Raw genomic sequence first — 16,542 nt, 5'->3', positions numbered from 1 at the left:
TTCAAAATGATTTTTCTCCCGAGAAAGACAGCAGTTTGAGTGAGGGCTTTGCTTTGTAATGAAACATATCCCATCATCCGTCAGTGACATCGAATTTCAAGCTTTCACTTTTTGTCCAACCATGAATTATTTTGCGGGCTGAAGTCCTGCTTAACTTGGCGAAATGTGTTTTGTTTCAGACAGAACCTGATTCTGAATGGCCTTGGATCTCCCTTCGTCGGGTCTGTCACAGGGTCATCCAGACTCAAAACATTGGCTCTGTTCTCTCTCCACAGATGGTGTCAGACTGGCTGAGATTTTCCAGCATTTTCTGCTTTTGTTTCGGATTCCAGCATCTGCTGTATTTTGCTTTTCTCTTAATATAGCTGCAACCTGGGGTGGTGGGGGGGGGGCGATTCTCCCAAAAGCGCTGAATTGGTGAGAAAACCGGTCTCAATCACGACTGTTTTTTCAGTGTAACTTCACACTCGAATCTCCGCACTCTGGCAATGCAGAGGTCCCAGTCGTCAATCTCATTAAAATCCCAGGGCAGTGGGGCCTATTCACACCGGAATCTACCAGCTCTGGACCTCTGCGCATGCAGAGTGGCTCCGATCTGTCAGTCTCCCCGTTTGTTGGCCAGTCCGGGACCCCCACAGTGCTGCCCCTCCAGCCCCCCCCCACAGCCCGATCACAGCCCCCACAACAATTCCTGGGCCAGCCCTGACCGCCCCCCTGCCCCGGAGCGCCCTGATGTCCAGCCGCCCCCCCCCCCTCCCCCGCCCCCAGCAGCGACGATCCCCCCCACAGCCCTCACCCCAGCAGACCCCCACCCCCCGCTGACCCTTCCTCCAGGAGGCAGGCCCCCCTCCACCCACCTCCCCCCCCCCCCCCCCCCGCAGACCACCAACTCCCCAGCCCACTCCGATCACTGGCCTCCCTCCAGCCCAGACCGACCCCAATGCAGAGTGGCAACGGGACCCCCCCTAACTCCCACTGATCACCCCCAGGCCACACCCTCTTGGCACTGCCCCATGCCCGGTGGGCAGTGCCAAGGTACCCCCTGGGCACTGCCAAGGGGCACAGGATGGCAATGCCAGGGTGCCCATGCCCAGGGGGCAACAACCCCCTGGGAGGCCCCGATTGCCCCCCCTTCACTCCAGCGGGGTCTCCCGTTACATGAGGAGCTATTCTAAACCCCGCCGGAATGAATATTCCTGGCGGGGTGGGAGGTGCTATAGGGCCCGGCAAGTTCTGTGCCGGGCCCGATAACCACATGTAAGATAGATTTAAAATACATTAAAGAAGATTTAAATCTCTTGCCTCTCTTCCTACTGGTTTCCAACGCGGTCCTGATTGCGACTGTTCTCCGGCTCTGGGAGACGCACGTACATTGGGTATGCATGCGCGAATCCCGTGAAATGGCCGGCACGAGCATCTCCCAACCCGACTTGACAGAAAATATGCGGGTCGCGATGGGAGAATCACCCCCATAATTTCCCAACTCTTGTACTCAGTGCCCCAACCAATGAAGGCAAGCGTGCTATCTGCTTTCTCAATCACCTTGGCCACCTGTGTCGCCACTTTCAGCGAACTGTGGGCCTGCACGCCCAGATCCCTCTGTATGTTAATGTTCCAAGGGTTCTGTCATTTACGGTATAATTCACACCTGAACTTGATCCCCAAAATGTGTCACATTCTTGACATTTCTTGAAATTTTACGTTGATAGGTGCCAAAGGGCAATGCGAGTGACCCACAACCCAGTGCCGAACTTAAAAGGCCCACAGCAGAAGCCCTGAAGCAGATTCCATACAAGACTGAAATAATTGGAGGGGTTGTGGTACAAACACCCACTCAAGTAAGAACTGACTACCTACCAAATGAATTTGCCCATTCCTCTTTGAAATTTTGGGAGTGCATTCTTATTGAGATTTGTTTTACTTGGAATTGAACACTTGTTGTCAGTGTTGTATTTACAGTCTTTAACATAGAAAAATACTCCAAGACATTTCACAATGGAACCCAAAGGCGGAGAGTTTAGAAATAGCATCGAAAGCTTTATCTAAGGGATAAGTTGTAAGGAGGGTCTTTCAGGTGCAGAGGCAAAAGAGATGAAACCCACAAAGTTGGACTTAATGCAGGCATCTATGGTAGAGAAAAGAGAAGGAGATTAAGTCGAAGAGGTCCATTGGGTGGAAAGGGAAATATCTTGAAGTGTGATTCAGGACTTGTGGAGGCTATAGAGACAGCAAGGCCACGGTGGGATTTAAATCATAGAATCACAGAATCCTACAGTGCAGAAGGAGGCCATTTGGCCTATCGAGTCTGCACCGACCACAATCCCACCTGGGCCCTATCCCCATAACCCCATGCGTTAACCCTGACACTTCAAAAAGGAGGTGCAGCATAGCCACCTGCAGTGCACCTTCCGTTCTGTTCCAGCATTCTGACTCACCACCAGCCGAACAAATGAATAAGCCCCACTGCACCAGAGTAGGTTTTTTGACAATTCCCACAGTACCACTGAACGGGATTGCCATTTTATTGCCAAATCCTGAGCGGTTTTGCATTTCCAACCACACTTAGAATCCCTACAGCCTATCCCGGTAACCCTATGTATTTATATTTACCCCACTGATCCCCCCGATTTACACACATTGAGACACTAAAGGGAAATTTAGCACGGCCAATCCACCTAATCAGCACGTCTTTCGGACTGTGGGAGGAAACCGGAGCACCCGGAGGAAACCCACGCGGACACAGGGAGAACGGGCAAACTCCACACACACAATCACCCGAGGCCAGAATCGAACCCAAGTCCCTGGCTCTGTGAAGCAGCAGTGCTGACCACTGTGCCACCGTGTCACCCCATGTTTTTAGTGAAGAGATCTTTAGCTCATCTGTCTGCAATGAAAACTTCCCTTAAACCATCATGACGAGTACGCACACTCATCACAGTTGGTAATATGTGCTTTGTCTGTGTCTTGGATAAGGTCATCTGATTGAGCAGATCTATGTGTGATGATAAGAGATGGCAAAATGTATGTAACTGAAGTTGTGCAAAACCTTCTAAAATATCTGTACTTCCACAAAATGCTTCCAAATTTTGTGTCCGTAAAGTGTTCTCATTTAACTAATTGCATAAGTTGACCATTTTGCCACCTGGGATATGGAAGAAAGCGTTCCTTTCATGCAAACATCCTTTTTAACTAGCTTGTACAATTCCATTTCTTCAAAATCCAAACAAAACCCGATGGCGGATTGGGCTGGTGCAGTTCATTCTGTGAAATACCCAAACCAAAACACACTCCCTGTTACCCCGATACGCGCTGATCCAAATTGGCTCCCAGGTAATCACTTATTAAATTTGCATCCCTCCACTGCTCCAGTTCTCCCCATCTTTGTAATCATCTCCAGCCTCGGCTCACTGAGATATCTGCACTCTTCTAATCGGGCTCTTGAGTATCCCACCGTGGGTATCTGTGCCTTCAGCTGGCCAGGCTCCAAGCTCAGGAATTCCCTTCCCACACATCTGCTCCTCTCTTAACCTTGTTTAAGAAGCTCCTTAAAACCTACCCCTTTGACCAAGCGTTTGCCCATCTGCCATCTTATCTCCTTATGTCGCTTATGGTGGTCTTTTGGTTTAGAATGCACCTGACAGGTATCTTGGGATGTTTTATGACATGAATGGTGCTGTACAGATGCAAGTTACTGTTGTTGTTGAAATGCAGTGACACCCTGGCTTGCATTGCGTTACAGTGTCATTCACAGAGGGAGAGGCAGAACTTGACCTTTTCGGAGTGTTTCAGACTGTACATCAGTGTCAGGTGACAGGAAAAGACATTGGGACTGTCGTATTTGGCCGTGCAAATAATACAACAGAAAAAGAAACCTGTAATTTTATCGAAAGGTAGAAGGCAAGAGGTTTTCTTTCCGCAGTGACAGGAAGTGACAGAGGGAGGATCATTTATGCAGGGTGGTAACTTGAGGAAGCCAAAGGTGTGAGAAGTTTTTTTGCATTATGTATTGCTTGAGAGAAACCGACCTTAAGATTTTTCTTAATGCATCTCGTGAAATAGGACAAAGTGAGGCAACTTTATCACTGGTATTTTTCACACAATGCAGCAAGTTTGTGAATAACCACAGCAATGAGTTCATCTTATTTATTAACATTTCAGTTGCTAATGCTTATCCTTGTCACTTTTAGTTCAAATCACTCAAAACTGGGATTGGTCATTTTTTATTAGTTGGAAGTGATGACAGAATCCAGGCTGGTAAACTGAGTGAAAATGTCAGTCAACCATGGTCTAACTGAGTGGCAGAGCAGGGATTGAATGGCCTCATCCTGTTATTGCTGTAACGGGCTCTTTCCTCTTGGCTGATAGGCAATCAGATCTTCGAACATGACAAAAGGGTTTGATAGGATAAGCATGAACAAAAAAGTAAGGGACACCAAAACTAGGGGGGGTTAAAAAAAATAAGATTTTTGTTTTGAAGCACATCTCCACACACTTATTTTCCCTTTTTGAGGAATAGTGCAGTGATTCCCACACATTATCAGCCTGTTGAACTGTGTTCTAAAATGGTACTTCCATGGCCAACAAGTCCTGGCGTGAGATTTGAAACTGAAGCTTATGGGCCGGAGGTAGGAATGCTACCATTTGTGCCATAGGACATCTTAAAAATGGTCACTAATAAATCCAGTAGGAATTCAGGAAAAACTTACTCAGCTAGAGAGTGAACAGGAATATAAGGAGTAGACCATTTGGCCCCTCGAGCCTGCTGCATTATTTGATACGATTTTTAAAAATTCATTTCCCAGATGTAGGCATTGGTGACTAGACCAGCATTTATTGCCCACCTACGTGCCCTTGAGAAGATGGCATTGATCTGCCTTCTTGAACTCCTGCAGTCCATGTAGTGCAGGTACACCCACAGTGCTGTTAGGGAGGGAATTCCAGGATTTTGACCCAGCCACAGTGAAGGAATGGTGACATATTTACAAGTCAGGATGGTGAGAGGAATGAGCGTAAACACCACCTCATAGCAGTTGGGCTGATTCGTCCAACTTCCCTGCTGTACATTCTCTATAATCCTGGGCGGCACGGTGGCACAGTGGTTAGCACTGCTGCCTCACAGCGCAGGGACCCTTATGTTCTTGTGACCCGGTTCGATTCCCGGCTTGGGTCACTGTCTATGTGGAGTTTGCATGTTCTCCCTGCATCTGCGTGGGTTTCCTCCGGGTGCTCTGGTTTCCTCCCACAGTCTGAAAGATGTGCAGGTTGGGTGCGTTGGTCATGCTAAATTCTCCCTCAGCGTACCCAAACAGGTGCCAGAGTGTGGCAACGAAGGGATTTTCACAGTAACTTCATTGCAGTGTTAATGGAAGCCGACTTGTGACTAATAAATAAACTTTAAACCTATGCTTCAGTAAGCTGCGGGTAACAATTTGTCCCTGAGATGCTGGGAGAATGGAACTGTCGGCCAGTCTCTCTTTGGTGATGTCTGACCATGAGGGAAACTTTCAAATTATAATAGGCTCAAGATGGGGCAATTTCTACAGCCGTTAACCTTTCCTCTGCTGGGTAACTCACCAGAAAGAAGTCAGCACAACTTGGCTGCTTTAGATTAGCTGGGTGCGCATGGGGGTGAGAGTGGGATGGTCATTTAGATTGTTCAGTTTTTCAGGGAGTCTACAGGAACAACATTTATATTGACACTGCAATGAAGTTACTGTGACAATCCCATGGTAGCCACATTCTGGAGCCTGTTTGGGTACATTGAGGGAGAATTTAGCATGGCTAATGCACCCTAACCAGCACGTCTTTGGACTGTGGGAGGAAACTGGAGTACCCGGAGGAAAACCCACGCAGACATGGGGAGAACGTGCAACCTCTACACAGGCAATTACCCAAACTGGTGAAGCCTTGATGCATAAGGGCAGCAAAGGCATCAATATCTGTAAAGGTGGAGGGCCAGAGTAAGGAGAGGTTGGATTAGGGAAGAAAGCTGGTTCGGGTGTTGAAAGGTAATTCTTTCCAACAAGGACAAAAGTGAAAGGAAGGGTGTTAGCCTGTTGGAGAGACATGTATAGGAAGGAAATAACAGTGGTCTGAAAGAGCCCTGCCGCAGATGGAGATCTTGGCCTCCTGCGCTCGTGAGATTGAGGAAGTAGCCTTGTGTATGACGGGGGAATCACCCAGGAGGGAAAAAAAAGCAAAGAGGCGGTGAGTTTGAGATCACTCATGATAAGGACTTGCTCAGTATTGACACAGAGGCCACAGGGAACAGGGATATTTCAGTGAGGGAGTAGCATGTGGATAGTTGAGTCAGTCCATTGATGCATCATTGGAAGCCTCAATCTACTGGATGTTGGGATGCCTGCGAGGAATTTCCCTGGGTTTTCCTTGAATTTGGACCCACTGGTTTTTTTTCCCCTCCTGTTGAGGTTAAAAAGCCATTCGTGGTGAGTACATGGGTAGATCTGATAGTTTCTGCACTTCTTTATGGACTGAGTGGCAGATTTCATATGATTTTATATTATTGACCACTATTCCTCGAGAATCCTTCACCCTTTTGGAAATGGGAGCGGTGTGGCAGCCAGGCTAACCCTTGCATTCGACACATTTCTTGATACACATTTCTGTCTACATCATAACCATTGAAAAAGAGTGATCAGTACTTTCCCACAGATATTAAAATACACCATGCTAGTCAAATAAAAACTGAAGTGCAAACTTCACATGTAACTTCCGCCCCAGGCAGACATTCAGTGAGTATCTGCAACCTTTTTATTTTAGTGCTCAAACTACTGATGTGGTTGAATTCAGGTTGCCATCCTATGACGTGGGTTAGTTGATAGGGTGGTTGGCCGTTGCTCGTTAACTTCTGATTCAGTTATATCATCAGTCAAGTCAGTCACTCGTGGTCACCACAGCACTAAAATTACTAATTTAGAAATTGCATTTACATTAAAGCCGCATCTGCGCCCCTCTTCCTCATTTCTTTATTTTAAAAAAATGTTTAACCGTTTGAGCACCAGAATACCTTTGACGGTTTTCGAAACACATTAATGCACCACAAGACAACTGCAAAAAAAATGTACTAAATACCTCTCCTCCTGCAGTATTCTGTAATAAATTGGCACCCGTTCCCTGCCTATAGAATATTCCCCAATTATTTAGTATGACTGGAATACTCATAAATGTTTAATTTGCTGCAGCGATTCTGCAGACTGTTGGTAGCTATTGACTCTTTCACTGCCAAATGTTTCAAGGCTTTTATTGTGTGTTTTTTTTTAATTTCCAGCTCACGCACATTGCGAACAATATAAAGCTCCCCATGCCAAGAACAGCTTAATTACTGTGATAAGTCTAAGCTGCAGAAATATGCACTTAAAATATAACTTAAATAGAGATTTTAAAACGTGGCAGGTTCTGCCTGCTCGCCTCCCTCCTGCTGCCTGTTTATCTCCTTGTCATGAATTCTGCCAATTTTCATGGAATCATGAAAGGAGGCCACTTGGCCCATCAAGCCTGTACTGGCTCTTTGAGAGACTTGTCTAATTGGTCTCAGTCCCTTGCTCTTTCTCTGCAGTGCTGCAGTTTTTTTCCCCTTATCAAGTATTTATCCAATTCTCCTTTGAGAACTACCACTGAGTTACTCCTGATTTTTTTCCCAACAACTCAGATCTCCGTATTTCCCATCTGGTTCTTTTCCCAGTTATTATCCTTGACCGGGCAGCATGATGGCACAGTGGTTAGCACCGCTGCCTCACCGCTCCAGGGACCCGGGTTCAATTCCGGCCTCGGCTAACTGTCTGTGTGGCGTTTGCTCATTGTCTGCGTGGGTTTCCTCCGGGTGCTCCGGTTTCCTCCCACACTCCAAAGATATGCAGGTTCGGTGGATTGGCCGTGCTAAATTGCCCCTTACTGCCAGGGAGATAATCAAAGAATCATAGAATCCTACAGCGTAGAAGGAGGCCATTCAACCCATCGAGCCTGCACCGACCACAATTCCACCCAGGCCCTATCCCAGTATCTCACCTAATTACCCCACTAATTCCTCTAATGTATGCATCCCGGGACACTCGGGGGCAATTTAGCATGGCCAATGCACCCCTAACCTGCACATCTTTGGACTGTGGGAGGAAACCAGAGCACCCGGAGGAAACCCACATAGACACGGGGAGAATGTGCAGACTCCACACAGACAGTGACCCAAGCCAGGAATCGAACCCAGGTCCCTAGAGCTGTGAGACAGCAGGGCTGACCACTGTGCCACCGTGCCACCCCTAGCAGGGTAAATGCGTGGGGTTACGGGGATAGGGCCTAGGTGGGATTGATGTCAGTGCAAGCTCAATGGGCCAAATGGCCTCCTTCTGTACTGTAGGGATTCTATGATCCTATGACAGTCTAACATCGTATTCAAGTTCTATTCCCCTGGTCACTCAGAACATTTATAAAATTTTATTATTGATATGTTCTTTTGTATGATTCTATTAGACCAAGTGCTGGTAGATGGGATTAGGTAGGAGTTCAGGTGTTTCTTGCGTGCTGGTGCAGACTCGATGGGCTGAAGGACCTCTTCTGCTCTGTATGATTCTATGATACTATTGTTCATTTGGGAGCTGGCACAACGACTCAGTAGAAATAGTTGTCACGCTGTAAACTGTGTCCTAGTGTTTACTTTTTCAACTAATCAGCAAGTGTGGAGATTAACAAACAGAAGGTAACTCGTGTGTAAGTAAAGGTTAATGTTTAGAATGATGCAATCAATATAATATGCAATCAATGTAATGGGGACTTGTTGCACTTTGGAACTAATAGCACATTTGAAGACTGTATGTTGTGAAATTGCAGCTCTATTTAATAGTTGGAGTAATATCACTGTCTGGGTTCAATTCCCTGACATGACAGGGGAGAGTGAAAACTGTCTTCTGATATTCTGTCAGTAAGATGTTGAAATGAATTTGCATTTCCGTAGCCCCAAAGGATTTTACAGTCAGTGAACGAACGACCGGTTCATGAATTTTCACTGTTGGCTGAGAAAAGGTTAAGTGCTGATGTCAGGTGCACTCACTCTGTTGTGTTGGGGAAGAGAGCTTTGACTGCTCCCTTCCTGCAACACGTGACCTACACTAGTGTTTGACCACCTTCACTGCGGCTCCATGGCATCTTACAGGACGGGCGGGATTTTCCAGCCGCACTTGTCCCAAGGCTGGAAAATCCCGCCCAAAGTCAACGGACCTTGATATGGTCCTGTTCCGCCTGCTACGATTCCCATGGCAGGCAGGATGGGCAAGTTCCACCCGACAGGCTTAACATCTTGCGCAAAGGACGACCCCTCCAGTGGTGCAGCATTCCCTCAGAACTTCACTGGGACTGAGTCTATATTTCAGGCTCAATTCTCTGGGAGCTGAGCCCATGATCTCGAATTCACACGAGTGCTATTGCTGAGCCAGGGCTGATAACTGAACGATGAGTGATGGTTCACAGCTCTGTACAGAACTATACAAGTCATCATGATCTGGTATGTTTCCCGAACGTACTGGATACAATACATTGAGTAATAGGCACCTGCAAGACAAACATTTCTTTTTCATTCATGGGACATGGGTGTCGCTGGCTGGGCCACCATTTATTGCCCATCCCTAGTTGCCCTTGAGAAGGTGGTGGTGAGCTGCCATCTTGAATCGCTGCAGTCCGCGTGCTGTGGGTTGGCCCACAATGCCAATAGGAAGGGAATTCCAGGATTTTGACCTAGCGACTGAGAAGGAACGGCAATATATTTCCAAGTCAGGATGGTGAGTGGCTTGGAGGGGAACTTGCAGCTAGTGGTGTTCCCATGTATCTGCTGCCCTTGGCCTTCTCGATGGAAGTGGCCGTGGGTTTGGAAGGTGCTGTCTAAGGATTTTTGGTGAATTGCAGCAGTGCATCTTGTAGATGGTACACACTGCTGCTACTGAGCGTCAGTGGTGGAGGGAGTGGATGTTTGTGGATGGGGTGCCAATCAAGCGGGGCTGCTTTGTCCTGGATGGTGTCGAGCTTCTTGAGTGTTGTTGGAGCTGCACCCATCCAGGCAAGTGGGGAGTATTCCATCACACTCCTGACTTGTGCCTTGTAGATGGTAGGATCTTCTTGTAGATTTGGGGAGTCGGGAGGTGAGTTACTCGCCGCAGTATACCTAGCCTCTGACCCGCTCTTGTAGCCACTGTGTTAATGTGGTGAGTCTAATTGAGTTTCTAGCCAGTGGTAACCCCAAGGATGCTGACAGTGGGGGATTCAGTGAAAGGATTTCATGAAAGGATTTAGGTATCACTCAATCCTTCAAAACAGGCAAACTTTAAGTTACCTTTGTTAAATGCATAATATTTGTATTCTCAACTTCCTGTGACAATTTCAACATGTGACACTGAATCGTCCTATGAGAATCCCAGAATCGCTGATCTGTGATGGGTGAGGTGATTGCTCTTGAGGCAGCAGTGAGCGCCGCAGTTGGCCTCAGAACCTGAGGATCCAGGGAAATGCCTGCCAGGATTCCCACCTGTTGGAAAGCGCGTGTGCGTTGGCAATGTATAAAATCAGGTTTAGGTTCCTCTGTGGTATCCCCTCCATTGAAATATATTCATGACGCAGATGGATGCTATTCGGCCCATCATGGCTCTGCCAGTTAAATTAAAGCTTTCCAGCCTAATCCCACCTTGGTCGATGGCCTTGTAGGTTACAGAGCTCCAAGTGCAAACCAAGTACTTTTTAAATGAGAGTTTCTGCCTCTAGAAACCTTTCAGGGAGTGACAGCCGGACCCTCACCAACTGGGTGGACAAATTTCTTCCCAACCCCTCCTTACCCTCCCACCAATTATGTTTAATCTGTTGCACCTTCAGTGTTGATCTCGCCACTTACAGAAATGGATCCTTCTCTATCTCGGCCCTTGATACGCTTGAATCAGGTCTCCCCTCAGCCTCCTCTGTTCCAAAGAAAGCAATCCCACCCAGCCTGAACAATCTTCTCCATTGTAAAAATTCTCCAGTTCTGGCAGCATCATTGTGAATCTCCTTTGCACCCTTTCCAATGTGACCACATCATTGCAGTGACCAGAACTGAGTGCCAGTACTCTAATTATGGCCTAACCAGTATTTTATACAGGGCACTCATTGTGTCCCAACCTCTAAAGCAGCAATTCAAGGTTTGAGGCCAACTCTGGCACTTGTTGCTCAGGGAAGGTGAGTTCATACCATGTCCTAACAGCTTGATTATTCATAGAGTCCCTACAATACAGAAGGAGGCCATTCGGCCCACCAAGTCTGTACCGACCACAATCCCACCTATTCCCATAACCCTGCACATTTACAGCTAATCCCCATGACACTAAGGGTCAATTTAGCTTTGCAATCAACCTAACCGCACATCTTTGGAGTGTGGGATGAAACCGGAGCACCCGGAGGAAACCCACGCAGACATGGGGAGAATGTGCAGACTCCGCACAGACAGTGACCCAAGGCTGGAATTGAACCTGGGTCCCTGGCACTGTGAGGCAGCAGTGCTAACCACTGTGCCATTGTGCCGCCCATGGCAGTAAACCCTTCCAATACATCTATGGCAGGTGGTAAGAGGGGCATGCTCAGCGAGAACCTGCAGAGGGCAATGACAAACCAGTTGTCAGTTCCTTGCCAAGAATAGCTATAGTCCAGAGCATGGAAGACTCCAGTTGCCAATGTCCTCTTAGGGCATGGTACCTGAAGAGAGTTCGAGCATAACTTCCTTGTTTTTATACTCGTTGGCCCAGAATAATTGAATACGTGACCGGCACCCAGGTTCCCACGGCAAGATGGTATCAGAGGGCTCCTGTCTCTTGGGTAACTAAATGCCAGCGAGAGTCCCTATTTTCAGGAATGAAGTTGGAAAATACTTGACACACACACACACATACAATGGGCGGGATTTTCTGGCCAAGCTCGCCCCAAAACCGGAAAATCCCACCGGAGATCAACGGACCTTTCCATGGCCCGCCACTCACCCATTCCGATTCCCATGGTGGGCGTGGACAGGAAAATTCGCCCCTGGAGCTGTGTGAGATGATCAAACATCACCAAGTTTAAAATTGAAACTTAAGACTGCCAATTTCTTTTTATCATCAGTCAAAAAATATTTCTTTTTAAAGCTCAACTCGTTTTAAAAAATGAATAATTTCAATCAAGCATGCTGGGTGCAGAACGTAGTGGAAAATTTCTGCTTCATCAATTACCTTCAAAGCAACTGTGAGAATTATCGTGGCTTTATTTGGCCAATCACATCAGTGCAGTTGCTTAACTCAATTCCGATCTGAACTGAATGAAAACCACTTCAGCTTTCAAGCACTGGGAACTGCTCTTAAAAGGTGCAAATACTTTGTGCCAGGTGTTTTGTTTCTTCACTTTCTTTCGTAATGTTCTTTCTCACGGAATCCTGATTTCTGTGCAGAATTAAGTCAGAATTCAATCACAGCAGGAAGCCATGTTCAATGGGAGCACAGGTCAGGGAATTAGGGCCAAAAAGGTTGCAGCCTGACCTCTGACCCGCATGCCCTTCCAACCCAATTTCCCGATTGGGAATGTAGGATTGGTGAATTCACTCTCCTGTGCCGTTGCGGGCTGGATTACTGACCTGGGGTGCTGCTACCCCACAGCCATGGGGAAACGGGGTAGTGGTAATGTCACTGGACTAGGAACCCCAAAGCCCAAGCATGAGCGACGTGGGTTCAAGTCCCACCATGGCAGCCGGTGAAATGTACATTCAATTCATAGATCTGAAATTGAAAGCTAGTCTGTATAATGGTGCCAGGAAACTATCATTGATTGTTTTAAAAAACAGCTGTTTCACTAATCTGCCATCTTTACCTGGTCTGGCCTGACTCCAGATTCACGGCAACGTGGTTGACTCTTGATTTTTTTAGAAGGAATGAAAATATAGTGTAAAATAAGTTTATTTTTCCACACATTCCCACTTTCTGCCACTTCCACTGGGTGCTTTTTGTTATTCATTCGTGGGACATGGGCGTCGCTGGCTGGCCAGCATTTATTGCCCATCCCTAGTTGCCCTAGAGGGCAGTTGAGAGTCAACCACATTGCTGTGGCTCTGGAGTCACATGTAGGCCAGACCGGGTAAGGATGGCAGATTTCCTTCCCAGTAAACCAGATTGGTTTTTATGACAATCAACAACGGTTCCACGGTCATCTGAATTCCAGATTTCTTTTAATTGAATTCACGTTCCACCATCTACCCTGGTGGGATTCGAACCTGGGTCCCCGGAACATTAGCTGAGTTTCTGGGTTAACAGTCTAGTGATAATACCACAAGGTCATCACCTCCCCAGCTGCTGCCAGCTGTTGCCTCTCTTGTATGTGCACCTAGGCCAATTGAGAGCAGACAGAACACATAAAAGACTATTAGTAACTCAGGCCCATTTTGCATTGCAACATCCAACACACTGCTGGAATCATGAGGTGAAGATTGGAGATGGTTTCTATCCAACTCACACGCCACCCCTAACCCCTCCCCGCCCCCCTTTCCAACATGGCCCCTGCAGACTGCTGAGGCTAAGAGCAACAGCTCTGTTATTGCATTGGCTCAGCTGAGTACAAGGACTATCTGGGGCTAAGCAGCCTGTTTGATTGACTCCACATCTAACACCTTGTAATTCTCCCTTTTCCATGACTGGCACACCTTGGCTGCCAAGCTGTGTACCATCTACAGGGCTGCACTGCACAACTTGCCTGGGTTTCTTCAACAGTATCTCCCAAAGCTGCAAACCCCACCACTGAGAAGGACAGGGTCGACCAGGGATGCAAGGGAACCATCTGCAAGTTACCCTCCAAGTGACACACCTTCCAGGCTTGAAACTATAATGCCATTGCTTCACTGTCACTGGGTCAAAATCTTAGAACTCCCTTCCTAGCAGCACTATGGGTGCACCTACACCACTTGGACTGTAGATGTCCAAGAAGGAGGCTCACCAGCACCTTCCCAAAGGCAGTTAGGGATGGGCAACAAATGCTGGCCTAGCCAACGACGCCCATATTACAGAGAAGGAGGTGCTGGAAGTCTTAAAGCACATCAAGGTAGATAAATCTCCAGGACCAGATGATGTGTATCCCAGGGCATTGTGGGAGGCTAGGGAGGAAATTGCGGGTCCCCCAGCTGAGATATTTGAACCATCGATAGTCACGGGTGAGGTGCCTGAAGATTGGAGAGTGGCAAATGTTGTGCCTTTGTTTAAAAAGGGCTGCAGGGAAAAGCCTGCGAACTACAGGCCAGTGAGCCTCACATCTGTGGTGGGTAAATTGTTGGAAGGTATTTTGAGACACAGGATCTACAGGCATTTAGAGACGCAAGGACTGATTAGGGAAAGTCAGCATGACTTTGTGAGTGGAAAATCATGTCTCACAAATTTGATTGAGTTTTTTGAAGGGGTAACCAAGAAGGTAGATGAGGACAGTGCAGTTGATGTTGTCTACATGGACTTTAGCAAGGCCTTTGACAAGGTACCGCATGGTAGGTTGTTGCATAAGGTTAAATCTCACGGGATCCAGGGTGAGGTAGCCAATTGGATACAAAATTGGCTTGATGACAGAAGATAGAGGGTGGTTGTAGAGAGTTGCTTTTCAAACTGGAGGCCTGTGACCAGCGGTGTGCCTCAGGGATCAGTGCTGGGTCCACTGTTATTTGTCATTTATATTAATGATTTGGATGAGAATATAGGAGGCATGGTTAGTAAATTTGCAGATGACACTAAGATTGGTGGCATAGTGGACAGTGAAGAAAGTTATCTCCAATTGCAACGGGATCTTGATCAATTGGGCCAGTGGACTGACGAATGGCAGATGGAGCTTAATTTAGACAAATGCGAGGTGATGCATTTTGGTAGATTGAACCAGGGCATGACTTACTCAGTTAATGATAGGGCATTGGGGAGAGTTACAGAACAAAGAGATCTAGGGGTACATGTTCATAGCTCCTTGAAAGTGGAGTCACAGGTGGACAGAGCGGTGAAGAAGGCATTCAGCGTGCTTGGTTTCATCGGTCAGAACATTGAATACAGGAGTTGGGACATCTTGTTGAAGTTGTACAAGACATTGGTAAGGCCACACTTGGAATACTGTGTGCAATTCTGGCCACCCTATTATAGAAAGGATATTATTAAACTGGAAAGAGTGCAGAAAAGATTTACTAGGATGCTACCGGGACTTGATGGATTGAGTTATAAGGAGAGGCTGGATAGACTAGGACTTTTTTCTCTGGAGCGTAGGAGGCTGAGGGGTGACCTCATAGAGGTCTATAAAATAATGAGGGGCACAGATCAGCTAGATAGTCAATATCTTTTCCCAAAGGTAGGGGAGTCTAAAACTAGAGGGCATAGGTTTAAGGTGAGAGGGGAGAGATACAAAAGTGTCCAGAGGGGCAATTTTTTCACACAGAGGGTGGTGAGTATCTGGAACAAGCTGTCAGAGGTAGTAGTAGAGGCGGGTACAATTTTGTCTTTCAAAAAGCATTTAGTTACATGGGTACGATGGGTATAGAAGATATGGGCCAAGTGCGGGCAATCGGGATTAGTTTAGGGGTTTTAAAAAAAAGGGCGGCATGGACAAGTTGGGCCGAAGGGCCTGTTTCCATGCTGTAAACCTCTATGACTCTATGTGCTGTGATTGAATAAATAAAAAAGACAACTTGGAAAGTCGAAACTGGGACCCTGTGGCCTGCTTTATGGACAGAACACATGGCCGGAAGCGTCCATGGGGCAGAGTGCAGGTGTCGAGAGAGTTTTATGGTACATTCCTCGTACTGCGGTGAGGCTAATGGTGCTCAGGCTTCACTCTGCAGCGTACAGGTTGAGGGTGCTGGCACCACCGCCCAAGCAACTGCTGATATCAGCGGCACAGCTGTGTGGCCCAGCAATGTAAAAACCACACAGCCTTCCTGTACAGGTGGGATGAGAAACCATCAACTGCGTGCTTGAATTTTACGTTGTGACGTCTTACAGAGTTCTACAGTGACACTGCTGAGAAAGAGTGCAAAAGAAGAAAGAATTGTAATTCTGGGCGCCTTTCTCAACCTCAGAATGTGGCAAAGAGCTTTACAGCCACTGAAGAACTTCTGAAGCAGAGTCACTGTTGTCAAGATGGCGGCCATTTTGTAGATTTGGGCCAAATTCAGGCAAATGGGGTTAGCTTAAATGGGCTCTTTGGTCAGTATGGACCGGTTTGATTCCACAAACAGATATATGTTTGAGTGACGTTAACCGAGGGATAAATATTGATCGGGACACCACCCTTGTTCTTCTTTGAAATGCTGTCGGACCTTTGATGTCCACCTGAGAAGGCAGAAGAGGCTTAAAATGGTGTTGCAACTGAAGGACTGCATCTTCAAACTGTGCAGCAGTCCCTCAGTGCTGCACTGGATTGTCAGCCCGACTTTTGTGCTCGAGTGCTGAATTGGCACTTGAACCCAGAACCTACTGACCGGCTGACAATACGGATAAAGGGGCCAAACCCAAGACTGGATTTTCACTCCTGAGTCAGGTGCGC

General features: G+C 47.2%; 1 protein-coding gene across 2 annotated transcripts in view; it reads left to right on the top strand.

Moving 5' to 3' along the window:
• LOC144510112 (pleckstrin homology domain-containing family A member 2-like) overlaps positions 1–16,542 on the top strand; it is a 130,153-nt gene that overhangs the window by 86,633 nt on the left and 26,978 nt on the right. For both annotated transcript variants that reach the window (XM_078239390.1, XM_078239391.1), the window contains one exon: positions 1,710–1,838. In XM_078239390.1, coding sequence (XP_078095516.1) covers positions 1,710–1,838 — 129 coding nt within the window. The remainder of the gene's footprint in view (positions 1–1,709; positions 1,839–16,542) is intronic.

The sequence above is a fragment of the Mustelus asterias genome, chromosome 22 (genome assembly GCF_964213995.1).
Source record: "Mustelus asterias chromosome 22, sMusAst1.hap1.1, whole genome shotgun sequence".
Lineage (NCBI taxonomy): Eukaryota > Metazoa > Chordata > Chondrichthyes > Carcharhiniformes > Triakidae > Mustelus > Mustelus asterias.
The sequence above is the reverse complement of the archived record's forward strand: the minus strand, read 5'-3'. Positions and strand labels throughout refer to the sequence as shown.